Source organism: Alligator sinensis, unplaced genomic scaffold (genome assembly GCF_000455745.1).
Source record: "Alligator sinensis unplaced genomic scaffold, ASM45574v1 scaffold432_1, whole genome shotgun sequence".
NCBI classification, from domain to species: domain Eukaryota; kingdom Metazoa; phylum Chordata; order Crocodylia; family Alligatoridae; genus Alligator; species Alligator sinensis.
In genome coordinates, this window is record NW_005841998.1 from 1386924 (window position 1) to 1404225 (window position 17302).

The 17302-nt window shown below is 41.2% G+C and overlaps 1 protein-coding gene across 3 annotated transcripts in view; it reads left to right on the plus strand.

Moving 5' to 3' along the window:
- RTN4 (reticulon 4) overlaps window positions 1–17302 on the plus strand; it is a 44702-nt gene that overhangs the window by 1614 nt on the left and 25786 nt on the right. Inside the window, exons 1-2 of one of the 3 annotated variants that reach the window (XM_006021583.3) lie at window positions 1358–1414; window positions 2152–4608. In XM_006021583.3, coding sequence (XP_006021645.2) covers window positions 2160–4608 — 2449 coding nt within the window. In that variant the 5' untranslated portion in view covers window positions 1358–1414; window positions 2152–2159. Of the gene's footprint in view, window positions 1–1357; window positions 1415–2151; window positions 4609–14178; window positions 14336–17302 lie in introns of those variants that run through there. The other 2 variants (XM_025201578.1, XM_014518978.2) reach the window with 2 other exon arrangements.

The following is a 17302-nucleotide window of genomic DNA, read 5'->3' on the forward strand; positions in this document are numbered from 1 at the left end:
TCCCCGCCCCCCCCCATTTTTATTTTCCCGGTTGTAGCGATGGAAGAGGACAAATTCAAAACCAACCTCCAATAATTAGATTCTATATGTAGAAAATAATAACAAATACACATACTTTTTTTTTTTCATATAATGGAATGTAGTTATTGGAGGGGTTGTCTTATTTAAGTAAATATTCCTGTATGTGGTTTGTAATGTAAAATGGCCGCCTTTAAACTAATGCCAGTGGAAGTGTTTCCTGTTCTTTATTTGTTGCATTCTGACAGAAATTGGAGATCCAGGGTAGCAGTTGCCTTTTTACCAGTGGGACCCAACTCTCAAAATGTCTCTGGACCTTTTATGTCCCTTTGTCATCGAAGTTTAATTTAGAAGGCAGTGCAGAATGATACCTTTTAAAGATTAATTTGTTCAGAAAGGCGTATACTTTTCATAGGCTACAGGCCCCTTCAGAGGTTATGAATGGACTTGCAGAGGGAGAGACACTAAATAGCAAGGAAAACCATACTATGGTGTACACAGTTTAATTTGTGGATCATGATTTGAGAACTTCCGGTTTAGCTTTTCCATTTGTAAAACTTGATTTTTGGGGTTATTCACAAAAGAAAGGGAATATGCATGGCGTCAGTTTACTATGGTTTTTAAAGAGACTCATTCAGTTTCCTTACAATTCATTTGGGAATTTATTTAGTAGTGTTGTAAATGGCAGCCAAGATTACTTTAGGTAGCTGTAACAACAAATATATATTTATTTGTATCTTGTACAGTTTGACAGCATGTGGCTAGTTGTGCATTTTTACAAATGGAAGTTGGTCTAGGAACATGAGGGGGGGCGCATTTTAAATAAGGGAAACAGTATGGTGTAACTATCACAAATGGCAACCAAAAATGGAGTTTAGTGCCTGGAACCACTTCCCCATCCCCCTTGTTTTCTAAACACATTCTCAAGTTGAAAGCATCTTTCATTTTTCTTATGCTTGGGTTACTGTTCTGAGACCCTTGGACAAGCTGAATACATGTAAGGATGACACATCAGTGTCAGCTCAAGGTGATTTATTCCTGGTGCTACAATTTAATTGGAACTGTAGTGCAGAAGTTTGGACCAAAATTAAAATTGCTGCATACAAATTTTTCTTTTGGTTCCTAGCTTGGGGGATGGGGAAGTTTGTCTTTAGTGACCTCATCATGAAATGGAAAGTTTTTAATAATTGGGCCACACTCTCATTTCTCTGGTTTGTCTAGTCCTGTGGCTTTTGACGTGGGTGTACATGCTGATTGTCAACTGAATACTTGCTTGCTTTCTTCCCTTTCTAAACTACCTAATCTTTATTTCTTCTGAGGTTGTTTGTTTGTTTTTCAGATGAGACCCTTTTTGCTCTTCCTGCTGCATCTGAGCCTCTGATATACTCCTCTGCAGGCAAGTTCTTTCTGCTAGCCTTTTGTCTGAGTACGTTCTGTGCTTCAGCTTCCATCTCATTAACACCTTCCCTCTAGCTTCCATTAACTCAAAAATTAGTTTGGGTCCAAGTATAGCATTTATCTTCTAAATTTTAAAGCTTGCAATCTATTTGCTCAAGATTCAACAGACTCTACAGAAGCAAACACAACTTGTAAACAAGTATAGCTGTCTGTGAGTTCTAGGATCTTAATGGAGGGTAATGTTTAGTTCTGTTAACAGGTTAACATTTTAAAGTATAGTTGCTCTTAATGCTTAGTAGAAAGACTTAGTTCATAATAACTTTCTGCAGTATTTTGCATCAATAGATTGTCTATCTATAATGGATATAGAGTGACCTTTCATTTTATACTCTGGTCACTAGCTTCCCTTGTAAAAGGGGAAAAATACAGATTGTTCCCTACACCTGGTTAAATGCCTGATGTTCTTGTGTGATCTGTTCTATGGCCTGTTGTGCTTTACTGTAATCTTTGCACTGCACAAAGTTGCTGCTGCTTTAACATTTGCCCACTTCTCTGCTAGGAGAGGTGAAGTAGAATAACACTTTTTAACCCGTATCTTTAAATGGACAGTAGTAGTTAGGCTAGAATTTAGAGGAATCTTTAATAACTAACATTATTTGAACCTGTCATAAAGTTTGTATTAACTTTTTAAGAACACTTGCATTCTCTAACTTTCCTTTCTGTCCATGGTCACAGAAAAAGTTATGGACTTGCAGGAGAAGCCAGGTAGCATTGTGTCGTCTGGTCAAGAGGATTTTACTGCTGTCCCGCTTGACACTGCTGCTTCTCTTCCTTCCTTCTCTCCTTTCTCAGCTGATCCTTTTAAAGAGCATGCAACCTTTGATATGTTATCAGAGGGATTATCTGCAAGAACCATTTACAAAGAAAAGGGAAGTGATATTTATAAAGAAACTACAGAAAATACAAGAAATCCATTTCTCATAGAGAAAAATTTAAGAGAAGCCCCAGAGATGGAATACTCAGAAATGAAATCTCCATCCACTAAAGTCGAAGCAACCATTGTCTCCCAGACTAAAGAAGAAATGCTGCTAGAAAATGGTAAAGAAATATATAGCCTAGGAAAAATCACTGCACAGCAGCAGGATGCGTCTCCAGAAGCCCATATGGAATTGTTTGAAAAGCATGATGAAAAGGAGTCTTCTAAGAAAGCAAAATATGATATTGATGATGGTGGTGAAAAGATGGCTTTGAAAGAAGACACTCCTTCAAGGGAACAATATGTAGATTTCAAACCATATGAACCAATATGGGAAGTAAAAGATACTTGTCATGGAGTTAGCAGCTTGAAAGAGGCTGTAATAAGTGAGGTAGATCGCAAATTAGAAAGCAGTTTAGACAAGAGATTTGATGCAGATAAGATGCTGACAATACAGAAAGATTATGAAAAGGAGAGTGAAGGCAGTAATGAAGATCTTTCTTTCCCAAGCACCCCAGAAGCTCTAAAGGGATCGTCACAAACTTACATTACGTGTGCTAAATTTGAACCTACCATAACATCTGAGGACAATATAGTCAAATCTCTTTCTTTGTTGGAGGATGGTGCTTCAGAAAACAAAACCGATGAGAAAAAAATAGCAGAAATGAAAGTCCAGACATGGATAGAACGTGATTTTAAATTAGTAGGCAGGCAGGAAGGTCTAGAAGCTGACTATGCTAAAACAGATACTTTATCAAATATATCATTTGATAATGCAGCAAATGTGCCTGAAGGTCTAACTCCAGACTTAGTGCAAGAAGCATATGAGAGTGAAATGCATGATGCAACATGTACAAAACTTACTTATGAAACTAAGATTGATTTAGTTCAAACATCTGAGTCCTTACAAGAGCCTTTGAATCCTGTAGCACAGCTCTGTCCCTCATTTGAAGGACCTGAAGCTGCTCCATCACCAGTCTTGCCTGATATTGTCATGGAAGCCCCATCAAACACTGGAGCTGCTTCTGCAGATGCTATTGCTGTACAGCTTGAAGCCTCCCCATTAGAAACTTTTACTTCTGTGGCTAGTTATGATAACGTGAAACAAGTGTCTGAGAAACCTCCACTGTACCAAGAGGAACTGAATATATCATTAAAAGAGGCTCAAGGAATAAAGGAAGAAGCTGCGTTCAAAGAACCTGATCATAAGAATAGGGCTGTTACTGAAGAAATAGAGACTCCTTATATATCTATTGCATGTGATTTAATTAAAGAAACAAAGATCTCCAGTGAATCTCCTTCACCAATCTTTTCAGATTATTCGGAGACACTGATAGCAGAATGTGTTTCGCAGGATGTGCCTGAACATAAAGAGCCTGTTGAAAAATTGTCACCTCAGCCTGAAAACGATGACGTGCTCAGCAATCAGCCAACACCTGATTTTCCTCAGAAAGAAAATGAAGTTCCATCATCTCTTACTGCGACAAGTAAATCAGTTGAAAACACTGGGAAGATTGGAACAGATCATGGAAGTATGGAAGAACTTGAGGAGCTGCTGCCTTCTACGGCCAAGCCCTATCTGGAATCTTTCCAACCTGAATTGGCTTTTTCCAGAATGCCGGCTCTGGTGCCTGTAGAGGCGGCTTCCATGGAAATAGACAAGAAGGAAAAAATTTCCCTTCAGATGGAAGATCTGAATGCTGTTGCCTATTCAGCTGAAATGCATATTGCTGAGGAGTCCAAAATCGGAGACAAAGTTCTTTTACCCACAGAGTCCTCTCCAGTCCAAGTGACAGAAGACTTTGTGACATTGGTCACCACTGAATCCACGCCTAAACTGGTGACAGAAGTCTTTGGTAAAGAAATACTGTACAAAGATGAGAGTAAAGAGATGACTAATGGGATCAAAGGTGAGCTGAGGCAGTTGCCTTGCCCAGAACTACCCCATGATCTATCTTTAAAGAATGTAAAAGTGAAAGCAGAAGAAAATGTTCATGTTTTGGAAAAACCTTCAGAGGCTGTAAACAGAGAAGAGCTTGAAATATCCAAGGCATCCTTGCTACCTGCAGATGTTTCATCTTTGTCTGCTGAAAAAGAGGTAGTTAGTATAGTAAAACCTGAAGCTCTTGAGAAAGAAGTGGAGAGAGAAGTTCCGTCTGGTAAAGAAAAGGAGAAAACTCCTGCTATATTTTCAGCAAAGCTGAGTAAATCCTCAGGTAATCTTCATATACTGTCTTGCATCTCGTTCCTCAGCAGTTTCTTTAGCTGAATTTCAGCATATTATGATTTGTTTCTTTTGAAGTAGATCACTGTATACATTTCATTATGTAACACTTCTGGTGCTACCAGCCTATTCTGACTATCAGTACTTTTTACTTGCATACCAGCCACACAGCATGGATTTCTTCTCTCCTCCTCCTCCTGGTGTTTTCTTGATAAAGAATTTTATGCCAAGCTAAGAGAACAGTTTAATGCTTATTTCAAATTCCTCTGTAGTCCTCTATTTAAAAGGGGAAAAAAAAGAAACCCAGGGCATCAGAAGCTGTGCAACCTAGCTGTTAATTGGGTGTCCCCGTGGTTTTAAGCTGTTTTCAACTAGATTCTTGTGCAAAGCCATATTATTGTAAGACTGAGCTGCAGAGGGTTGGAGTGATATAACCATCATGGTCCAGGAATTATGCGAGGGGCAAGGATTGGGTGGTGATTTTAATAATTAGACCAACGGCATGGTTGGGATAAGCTTAGACGAGCTTTCAAATGAGAAGCATTCATCAGGTCTGAGGAAAGAAGCAGGCACAGCAATGATTAAAAATGGCATGGAGGTCTGTGAAATTGGAGAAGAAACAAATTTCCAGGGGTAATAGAGGGTATATTTAATCTATTTTGTGTCTAAGTTTTTTGTTTTGTTTTTAATTCCAAGTGCTTTTATTTCTTATACAGAGTTCATTTGGAGATCTTAAGTTTTCTGAGTGCTATCTCTTCTGTCACTACATGTAAAGCTTATAACCAGAAAAGACTGGGAGGCTGTTAGGTCTCCATTGGCCTAGACATGCATCAAGGAGTCTAACATTTAGGTTACTGGAAAAGCTGAGCATAAGAAGAGGTTCAGTATTCTGTGACCATTAAAATCCCTTTACTCAATACAGGTATATTGAGGACTTGTATTTCTTCTCCAAATAGTCTGCTCTGCTGAACTCCAGCATAGTATTTGCTGTCCAGTTATACTCTTAAATTAAAAGAGCAGAAAGGTTAAAGGTAGGTCTCTTGGCCATTTTGCTTCTTATACATGTTGCTCTCAATTTTATGCCACAGTCAGTTGCAGCTAATTTGTAAGATGCAGTAAAGCTGTGCTTGGCTTCCTGCCTCCCACTGCTGTGCCTGTGCTGGAAAGGTTCCTGTGAATTATACATAAGCCTATGACTTAGTGGAAAACTACTTCTAGCACGGGCAGTCTATCCTTAGCTTTCAGTTTGGTATTAATGTGAATACCTATAAATCAGCAATAATTTGGATGTATGTATTTAATAGTAATCTACATTCTGAAAAAATCTTGTTTTACCACATGCATCCTGTCCAGTTTTTAGCTTTTTGTTTTGTGTAGACTCCATGTTATGTGTATACATCTTGCCTCTAATTCTGGTGTTTGAATGTGTGGCTGTATTATTTGCCCTATTTTACACCTAGGAATTCAGGTTTTTAAAGACTGGACAACCTCTGAAATTATGTGCATGTATCTTTTTTTCCTAGTAGTCAGTGTTCTTCTTTCTTAAGTTTTTTACCTTTTTGTTTTTTTCAGATACAGTTGTCACTTAGTACAGTAGTCTTTGTACTGTCACAAAATTATTCTTTGTTGCTTTTATGAAGGCTTGATACCAGTACCAGTTGACTCTTCCAGTGCTTTTCTTGAAAATGGATTCTCCTTCATTCATTTGAACTCCAGGGCCACTTACAGATGAGCAGGGACATGCTCTTGCAGTGGCGCACATAGTAGCGGCAAAAACTTGCCGCTACTTTGTGCCACAGCTCACACCTCTGCAAGTGCCCTTTGTTGCAGGACGCATTGACCCACTGTGTGCAAACCCCCTGTTCCCAGCTCCTGGCCTGGCTTCAGGTGTGGCTGAGGCACCCTGCACCCCAGCCAGGTGAGGAGCAGCACATAGAAATGGAGGAGCTGCCTGCTTCCTCCTCTCAAGGCATGTTGTATGTAACCCAGCCAGCCACTGTGGCTGGCTGGGGTGCAGTGTGACTCGGCATGGGGGCTCTGTAGCGTGCAGAGATGAGCAGGCAGCCCAGAGCTGCTTGCTCCCCAGTTTCTGCATTTGTCCCAGCACACACTATTTTCTTACGCCTTGTGCTCCTTTTTCTTCCTGTTTTTTGTTTTTGTTTTTTGCTACTGGGAAATTTTGCCCATGCTGCAAATTAGCAGCGCCGTGCACAGTTTAACATGCAACACGTGCAGTTTGTGGCTCCACAAACCGCGTGTTGCCTGTATGTATGGACATGACCCAGGAGTTTGTCTTGGCTTTAAAAATTCCCCCACCAAAACTTGATTTTTCAAAGATGTTTTTCTGGCATATCATAAATATTATTTATGCTTAATAACCAGGATAAAGATGAGAAGTACTAAAATGAAACTTTTAATTCTGTAGAGTTCTCTTAGGCTGTTTGGAAAGTGAATTGCTAAGATTTTTTTGAATTGGCATTTGCAGCTGAGGTTTCTTGCTGGTCTTTGTGTTTTATAAAGTCCGAATCGTACTTTTTGTTTACTCTTTAAAAACATATGAAAGAAATAAATAAAACCTTTTTACTCAAAAATATAGCCAGTCAGTTTTCTAGAGACTGCATAAGCCTGGAGGAAAGTGCTGTCCTTTAAACACAAAGGAAAACTCTAGGGAGATAGCATAAATTTGCTTACTTAATACCCTTATTTTACTAGTAGATTCTAAGAAAAGCTAGTGTTGTATAGTAGTTCTTTGAGATGGGATATTAAATTTTGTCTCTTAAAGATATTGGAATATTTTCTTGAGAACATATCAGTTAAAGCCTAGAGAACTTCTGGACAGTTGGAACCTGGATCTAATTTGCTGACAAATTTTCAAACTGGCAAGAATGCTGAATCAGGAAGAGATGCAGTCCAAAATCTTTTTGTAGTTTTTTAGCACAGAAATGCACGTGCGCAAACTGCGTGCGTGTGCGCGCACTCTCTCTGTCTCTCCACCTTGTTTTGGAATTACTGACTTACGTAGCCTTTTTGAAAATCTCAGTGTAGTTAGAGAAGACAGCAGTTAAACAATTGTTTCTTCATTAAACCATACTATTAATACACAATTTTTGAGTAGTAGAACTCTAAATCAAAGCATTGATGAATATACCTCTCACAGTGCTTTTTCACGCTTAGGAAAAAAAACCTGGAGGGCAAACAATGGGTGTTTGTCTGTGGCCTGTTGTATCCATCTTTGTTCATCTCTACCATACTCTCAATAATTATGGCAATGACATAATACCTAGAAAAAACAATAGCCTGTTCATGATTTTAACTTCAGACCTGAGCATTAATGTTCACTAAAGCTAGTTTAACTTAATATTCAGGCAGACATTTGAAAAAACACTGCTGAGTGATGGTGTACTCCTTAAATACTTTGTTTTCCTGTGCCATTGCTAAAGGTCAGTTTAAATACCAGAATATTAATGTACAGGAGACCCTCGCCATTTGCGGTGGATACATTCCAGAGATCCCCGTGAATGGCGAAATACTGATGGGGCTCCCTGTCAGACCCCACAGACATTCCCTGCTTGCCCCACCCCCCATTGTTCGTGGGGCTCTCCTGTAGCGCCTGGGAACCAACCCCTTCTCCCCAAGTGCTGCCGCTGCCACGGCTCCTAACACCACCACGGATGCCTCCAGTGGTGGCAGCAGAGATGCCGCCGCTGCCTCGCTCCTCCCTGTCCCTGGGGTTCCCCTGCAGTGCCTGAGGACTGACCCCTTCCCCCAAGTGCCACCACGGCTGCCTCTGGGGGAGAAGATGCTGCTGCCTCCCTCCGTGTTCCCAGCACTCGCTCTCTACCATCTCCCGGCTTTGTCCTCCCCTGCAAATATTTGAACCCGCGAATCCAGAGTTCATGAATAGCAAGGCTTTCCTGTACATCCAAAAAATTGCCCTTGATATCTGGAGTGAACTGTAGTGCACTGTTTGCAACCCTTGAGAGTTTTTAACATCTAAATGCATAAATGTTGCAAAAACCTGCTGCTCATATACATCAGCTTTTAGAGTAATCTCTTCTTAATGGTCTAATTTTAAATGTAATTGCTGCCAAGCATATCCCTAGGTTTTCAGAGTTGTCCAACAATATACTGGACATAGGCCATAGTACTCGATAGCAAGATTGGGAGGGGGGAATAACAATGAAAGGAATTAAACCAGAAAGTGTGTGTATACATATGTATATAACATGGTAGTGTCTACATAACAGCTGTTGTAACACTCTCTCTAAAATTAGAGTTTGGTGCCATCTAGTGTTTATAAATGAAAGATAATTTATGGCATGGAAAATGCTGCCCAAGGGTGTGACATATTCCAAAGTAGAGCAGAGAAGTAGTAGTAGAGCAGTTTTTAAGATATTTTCAAATTGCTTTTTTCATTCCTTTTTTTGTAATTTGTATTTTCTAAAATGCTCTAGGGAGTTGGAAAATTTAAAAAGCCACTGCAACCTATCTTAATCCTTGCTGCCTGTCAATCTTAACTCCTTCAAGACTTTTTAGAGGATCTGAAAGTGATATTTGTGTGAAGGTGAACAACAGATAGCATCTTCTCTATTACGTATTCATGGAAAGAGGCTGCCAAATGTTCTGAAGATGCCACCAAACTACTTGCTAGCCTTAATGTCTACAAAATAGGAGTTTTGACAATGATATATTCGGAATGTAGAAGACTTTAAATGTCCAATATGTATATGGTTAAGAACTTAATGAATTTTTAATCAGAATGTTGGACTTTCAAAGCATCTAGCAACAGCAGAACATTAAACAATGAAACGTTGTCCCTTTTTTTCAGAGGTTAAGAGCATTGAAATCCATGTTGTGTACTGAAATCATCCAGTGGAAATGGCATGTTTCCCCTATAGCTTCTAGAAATTTTGACTGCCATTTGTACCAGTTGAAGTTGGTAGGGGCTGTGGGTTCTATTCAACTCCTGAAAATCAGATTCCTAATTTAGGCACTCATTTTAAAAAAAATATTTGGGCTTAATTTAAGACTAAAAATTCAGAATTTCTGTGGGTTTGTGAGTCTCTTGTTTGTGGATTCTAGTCGGCTGTCTGCTCAAGGGCACTTCATGTCATTCAGACTGAATGCAATTAATATATGAAAACCTCACATTCCCTTAAAAGCTGCCATTACAGAGTAAAGCATAAGACATGAAAGTGCTGAGCCACAGTTTGAGAAGGTAGTCACCTGCTGCACATGCCCACTGCTGGTGTGATTAAAAATATATCCATCTATTTTAGTCTCTGGGAGCACAAATAAAGTACTTGTCTTTTCGTATGTCTGTAACTTGAATCCAAGTTGTTCTAAAAATTATGTGAGGCTTTAGCCAAGAGGAATGTTACTGTGTATCACCATTAACCAGTTGCTGTTCTCCTCTGTTTCCATATCCTGGTTAGAACTACAGTAAGTAGTCAGATATAAACAAGAATTTAGCTGCCAAGAAAGGCCATCATTGAAAAGAAGGCTCACTTTTTAAAGAATTTTACAGTTGCTTTCAGAAACATGATTAACTATTTTGGGGCGCTCTCACCTTTTCTGAAATACTGATTTTTAAAAAAAAAGTAAACAGACTTCTGATTTGAGATGGAAAAAGAACAGAGAAAAATGTGTGTGTGTTTGTTTGGGGTTTTTTTTCCCCAAATGAAATGGTCAGGCAGAAAACTTAGTACAAACTAGTGCAGTTTACTTCTTGACAGAGCATTTTGTGAATTTTCATTATGAAATTAGACCACTAAGAGCGATGTTAGTTGGCATTGTACAGGCCGGTACTATGCTAGCTTCCTTCAGTTGATACCACTCCTGCCATTCCAATCTTTGAATGCTCCTGACACAAGCTTCCAGTTACCCTGGAACTTGTGATGAATAGCCTTGATGTGTTCTACTTAAAATACTCTGGGTCCCAGCTTTCTGGAGGCAGAAGGCTTTTATGTTTAACCGAGTACTACTACTCGGTATTCTACGCCTTTTTTTCATTAAAAATGGTACAAGATTATGAGAAACTGGAGCTCTTGCTAGCTTATTCATTAACGGTCTCATAGAAGTCTCTACTAGAACCTTATGTGAGAACTTCACCATTTAACTTCAGTGGGAACAGAAATGGGGCAATGTCAAGTGCTTTTAAGGCCATCTACACATGCTTTTACACATGCCTAAACATGATGCACATTTCCCTAATGGGCATTAAGGTGACTTTTAGGTGTGCGTCTACATGTGCATGCGCTAAGGCACATTAACGGGGTGTGCAGACTGATTTGGGACTAATTTTCATCTCAAGTTGGTCTGCACGCCCCGTTTAATGTACCTTAGCGCGTGCATGTGTAGGCACGCACCTAAATCGCCTTTAATGCGCATTAGGGAAATGTGCATTATGTTTAGGAATGTGTAAAAGCACGTGTAGATGTCCTTAAAAGCACTTGGCATTGCCGTACTTCTATTTCCACTGAAGTTAGTCCCAAGTCAGTCAACATACACGTGCATTAAGGTGCTTTAGCTGTTTGCACCTAAATTTGATACCTGCTTTTGCAGGTGTCAAATTTAGGCGTGAATAGCCTAAAATTGCCATTTTTAAGGTGCATTAAGGGTGCACATGTGTAGATGCATGTCCTTAATGTGCTTTAAATGGGGCTAAGGCTCCTTAAATCACGCGTAGGTGCGCTTTAAAAGTCCTGCTCTAAGCTATGATTAAAAAAGCCAGAGGTTGATGAGATCTGCAGGCTGATCCTAGAATACTAGTTGTTCTAGGTTAGAATATTGATTAAATTGATTGGGTTTATACATGTGAACCTTCTTATTCAAATACAGCTATGTCCTGAATTTGGTTGAGCCAATTCTAGATGTGCATTAATTGATGCTGTCACTTCTTATAATTTGCTTGTTGGCCGAGTTAAAATTGTTCCAGAAATCAGCATAGAATTAACACTCAATAAACCGTTCTCATTCCATAATAAATTGTTAACCTCCATTTGTATGCTTAACAGCATGACATGAGTGTTCATTATCTGAAATAAGGTGCAAGTAATTGTGAAGGGACATTTTTCATTATATTGGAGTTTTTGGGCTAAATGACTGCATGAGGAAGATGGAATAAATATTGTACATGTAGAGAAGAAATGAAAGGGACGAAGTACAAGGAGCAAGGGAGTGAGAAGGGTCTGCGTATGGGGCTAATGCACTTGGGATTTGACAATAGAAATTACTTTGTTTTCTTTGTGCGTGTATGTATAACGCTTAAGTATGAGAAAAGAGGACATTCTAAATTTCTGTTCCACAAATTTTATAACTGGTTAAATGAGCTGCCAATGGCATCAGGTGGTTTTAGTTTAACTTTTTATTTGTAATAAAGTTAACTGTATCCTAAGCATATCAAAAGGATAGGGACCTGGAATAGAAAATAGACATCTTTTTCAGCCAGAAACTAAAGTGAATGCAGCTTTGTTGTACTCTGACAGTTCTAAGAATACTTGACTCTTACAGAGCAATGGCAACAAGAAGGGTGTATTGGTGACTAATTTTCTTGTGTGTCAAATTTAGCAGGCAACTTTTAGTGTTATTTTGAATCAGATTTATCCCAAATAACACAAAAATGGTGGGGGGGGAATGGAAAAGCCCACATCTTAGTAGGAACTAGTTGACATTAATATTTATAGCTTAAAGGGGAAAGCCAGTTTCCAAGCCTTTATTTCACTGTTATAGTTAATGCCAAAAAAAGACAAATTGCCACAGTCTTAATATATGCAGCTGATTTTAAGTTCCCACAGATTCTAGACCTTTGGATTTTATGGCAGTTCAGAATGGGAATAAAATGTTGCATCAATTCTAAGGCCATATTTGTACCTACAATATCAGAGAAGTGACTGACTGTAGAGCAGTGCAAAAGGCAGTAGGTGTCCAGGGCTTTATGTGACTTTGGTAAACTTGTTTTCATTTCATGTTGCACTGAAGGATAACTATACATTCAGTAGAGAAAACCAAATGTTAAGATAGGAATACCTAATTTAGTGTCAAACTGAAAATTGCTTTCATGGAAACTTGTGAAGTCCTTTTTCTGGATTAGATTTAGGATGTGGTCTGTCTGGGTTTATTCTGCAATCGGTGTCCATGCTGGGGTGCTTTTTTGCCCCCTTATTGTTAATCCCAAGCATTCAAAAATGGGGGGAGTTATTTTTTTTTAAGTTTTAACTATGTTCTAACTTCTGACTTTCGGGGGAGAATAAATGTATTTTTGAGTTTTTTGTCTGTTCCAGATTTTATCCTTTAGCTCGGGGCTGTCCAACTGGTGGTGGCCCATGAGGGGTTAATTGTGGTTCCTAGGCTTCCTCCTGCCACTGTCCCAGCGGGCAGGGCAGTGCAGTGCAGCCTGAAGTGTCTGGGGAGTCCGAGTGGCAGTGGGGGAGCTGGTGGCCAGGTTGCTAAGGGTGAGTTGGGGGAGCACTGGGAGCAGCAGCAGGGAATTGTGTGGTGCAGCAGCATAGGTGCTGGGTCACGTGATGCAGCAGAAGTGGGGCATGTGGCCTCCAGGGTCTGTGGCCCTTGCAGGTTTGCCTGAAGAATGGGGTAGCCCCAGCCACTTAGAAGTTGGACAGCCCTGCTGTAGCTTATACTTGCACTATGTTTACAAACTTGTTCTAGTCCCAAGGTTGTAGAGAACTCTTAAATTAACGCCTCTTCCAGTCTCAGAATCGTGATTGCAGGAGCTACAGTTTCTAATATCAAGAGGCTCAAAACAAAATAGTAGGAATTGACAACAATAGATGCTGCCAAGTTGGCAGTAGGTTTTTGGTTTTGAAAAAAAATCCCCCCCCCTCCTTTTCACTAATACCTATTCATTGACATGAGCAGAATGTGAGAGAGCTGTTTTTTAAGGAATAAGGTAATTGATACAGAGATTTCCTTGAGTTTCCTTTATGGGAAAGATGGAAATATTGTTGTACTGTTTTCTCACTGAAAAGAAATGCATTGATGATCAGAAGTTCAGGTTATATGAATGGCAGGATGACTAAAGCTTTCATTGGAGGTATGAGAAACACTTGCAGGAAAAAAAAAAGGCCGGGGGGGAGGGTGGAGAAGAGAGCAGGGGAAAGCAAGAATTAGATGTTGCAGAATGCTAAATGTAAGGTTTGATCTTTCTTTTTCTTAAAAGAAAACTACTTAACATTTAAAGTAAAGCTTTTAAACTGACATGAAGACCATGGTCACAGACTGTCAGTTTGGTGAAAGAGAGCACTATTGACATACATGCAAGATTCTGCAACGAGGCTGAACTTAATACCTTAGCACTGAGACATTACAAGTGCAGCCTTTTTATCCCCACCTTTTGAATTACTAATTTCTTTTCCTACCTTCCTTTTAGTTCCATTTTGCTACCAGTAGCAAGCAAATGGCTGCATCAGTAAGGAGATTGAATTTTAGAATTAGTGCTGGAGCATTAGTAGCTTAGTTACAGATTGCGCTGCGTCAGTCTCTTCCACACCCAGAAGACAGTCAGGTGACTTAAGTCCTGCAGTAGTTGTGCAGCAGACGAGACTGCAGACCTCTGCTGGGGAAACTGATGTTTCATATCACAGACTGTAGAATTTTCCAATTGCAGCTATTTTCTTGGTATGCATAATTGATAATCACAGCTGGAGGGTAGAGCATTGGAGGAGAGATGGACAGTCAGCCGAGCAATTGGAAAGATAAGGGTATTTATTTAACGTTTTTCTTAAGCTGGAGATGCTGTGGTTTGTTTTCGGTAAATGAGACGTGTAGTGCCGATGAAAAATATGTACCTAGAGATGTTTGATACAATGGCGGCGTATGTGGAAATGAAACAGGTCTCTGACCAAAATGAATATGCATGACCAGTGCTGAGGAATATGTTACTTATCTAGGAAAAATAGCATCTATGATGCAAAGCAATTGGTGAACAAAATTTTGCAGCCATATGAATCATAACATGGAACAGCTTGCTCTTTCATGCACTGCACGAATGTCAGTGCAGTTTTCATTTACCCAGTGTATTTCTTCGAAAACAATTAATTAGTATTAACAATTAATGTAACTGAATTATTTAAATAGGTCAGATTAAGTGTGTATGAAGCTGTCTAGCAATTTCATGACTTGTAGCTAGATGCAGAATACAGCAGGCTGTATTTTTTTTCTCTTTTACAGGGGAAGTACATTTGTATTCTTTAAATGCAGATTGTTTAGGATTACTTGAACTCTTATTGGATTGTAGATATGCTGTTTTTAATGTTTAATTCTCAAAATTAGCCAGCATAATCTTTTTTAGTTTTAGGTAAATAAGTAGCTAGGTTTAAATTGGTACGACTGACCTTTGTACCTGTAACTGCCAATTGGAGATTATAGTTCTAAATCTCTGTGGATCTTCATTAGTACTGGGAATATAAGGGTTTTGAAATCCTGTTTATACAAGGTGAGCATCATATTTTATCACCAAGACCAGCTTTTTAGTTGTATTTAATCTTTAGGTACTAGCAGAAATGGCTTCTTAAAGGGGCCTGTCCAGGCTCCTACCAATGCTTCTAAAATTTGCCTGCTTTTATAGCTGGGTTTTGTTAGTTCAGATAGTTTTCCCTCACCAGCTTAAATACCAGTTGCCTAGCATGCATTTGGTACCCCCACAATAACCTCCTCTGTGTGTCTAGCAGAAGCAGGATAGGAAAACCTGTCAGCAGATAAATAAAAAGCAAGAAATTCAGCTTTTATTAGAATTTCTAATTTATTTAAAGTATTCGAAATCCTCTTTCGGTGTTTTAGTAAGACTTACAATTTACAGTCTAGTATTCAAGACTCTATCTATTAAGCCTCAAAAAAACCCATTCGTTTAAACAACATGGAATTTTAATTTACCATTGATAGCTAAGTACAGACATTCAAAAAGCCCAAGCCTGAATTGATTCAATCTTTGCAGGTTAATCTAACCTGCTGCGTAGATTGAACTGATTTGCAATCGAGTAGACATTAACTTTTCATTCTGGAAATGCAGCCACATGCCTGCAGTGGCTCAGGCCAGAAGCCGGGGGGTCGCTAGAGCAAGCCAAGCCCTGGCAGGCCGAATATGATTGGGAAGGGGTTTAAACCGCCATCCTGGCCTGCAGGGACGCCAGCTGGGGTGTGCCTGGAGGGGGAAGGGGGAAGTAGCCCTTGCCAGGTTTGTTCCCAAGTGGGCCAGATACCGGCCAGGGCAGCACCTCAGGTGAAGGTGGGGCAGGAAGGCGGATTAAACTCTCTTCCATCTCCCTTCTCTCCCATGGGCGTGGGGACCACAGCTAGGGTCTGCCTGGCTTTCTGCCCTGTTGGCTGCTCATGCATTGGGGGGCATGGCCCTGCCATTCTCCTGGGGCTGAAACTGCTGAGAGTGGCCATGGGGGCAGGGCCCTTCCTAGCTGTCTGTGGCTCAAACTGGGGCCACAGGAGCTGTGCGCCTGGATTGCTCCCAGCTCCTTGCACCCAGGCTGGGCCTGGCTGTCACAGAGCTGCAGCTGCCTGGGAAGGGCCCTGCCCTGGTGGCTCGGGCCAACCCTTCTGCTCCTACCCTCAGCAGCTCCTGCAGTTGGCCCAGATCTGCCCCAGATCATGCGAGTGGATAGCAGGGCTGGGCTGCGGGGGCAGGACTCTTCCCAGCTGACTGCAGCTCCATGACAGCCCAGCCCAGCACGCACGGATGGCGGCTGGCTGGGCAGCGGCACGGAGATGACGCCATTGCAGCTGTTGGCAGGCACGTTGGCAGCTGGACTATCCATGCAGGACAAGTCCACTGTGCCCATAGCTGCCTGGGCTGGTTTGGATGCACTGGCAGGCCCAGAGCCTGGCAATTGCCTGCCACAGGGGCTCGTGTGCCTGCAGCTGTCACTGCTGCCACATCCCCTGCACAGGGCTTGCTCATTTGTCTCCCACGGCAGCTACAGACTGATAAGCAGCCACCATGCAGGGGTGCAGCAGCAGCAGTGGCTGGGAAGGGCCCTGCTCCTGTGGCCCAGCCTGGCCCCTCCATGCCCACCAGCACCCACAGTCCAGCATGGCTAAGCTCCCCAGCCTCAGCCCTGGGTTAAGTGGGCGGATGGTGAGGCCATGCCAGCTGTGGTCTGGCCACACTCCTGCCCCCGCCGCTGAAGCGGTAAGGGTGTGGGGGAGACCCTAATGGGCTGCTCTGCCGTGGCCAGGTGGACCCTGGCTGCGGTCCCTCAGTGGGAGAGGGGAGGGAGGGGGAATAACCCCCCTCCCTGCCCCTTTGCCTTAAGGGGCCATGCTGCTGGTGTTTGGCCACTCCTCTGCTCTGACTAGAGATCAGAGAGGTGGGGCCAGTCCTGTTATAGCTAAGGGGCAGGGGTAGCCCTGGAGTAGACAGCCCAGCCCAGGGCTGCAAAGTGTGCTGGGGGTCTCTGATTTAACTTACACCACGAAGGGGTCTGGGACAGAAGTTTCATAAATTGATTTGACCCAAATTAGTTAATTTTAATACTATATTCAACTAGGTTTATCTTAAACCAGTTTCAGCTATTTTGAAACTGGCTTATATGCACTGACCTTATGTTCTGTTATGGGTTTAAACCAGTTTCTGGTCACTTAAATTGGTTTATGTGTAACTTCTGTCCCTACGTGACTTGAGAATACTAGGCCACATTTTCCAGTTCTTCTCTGAACGC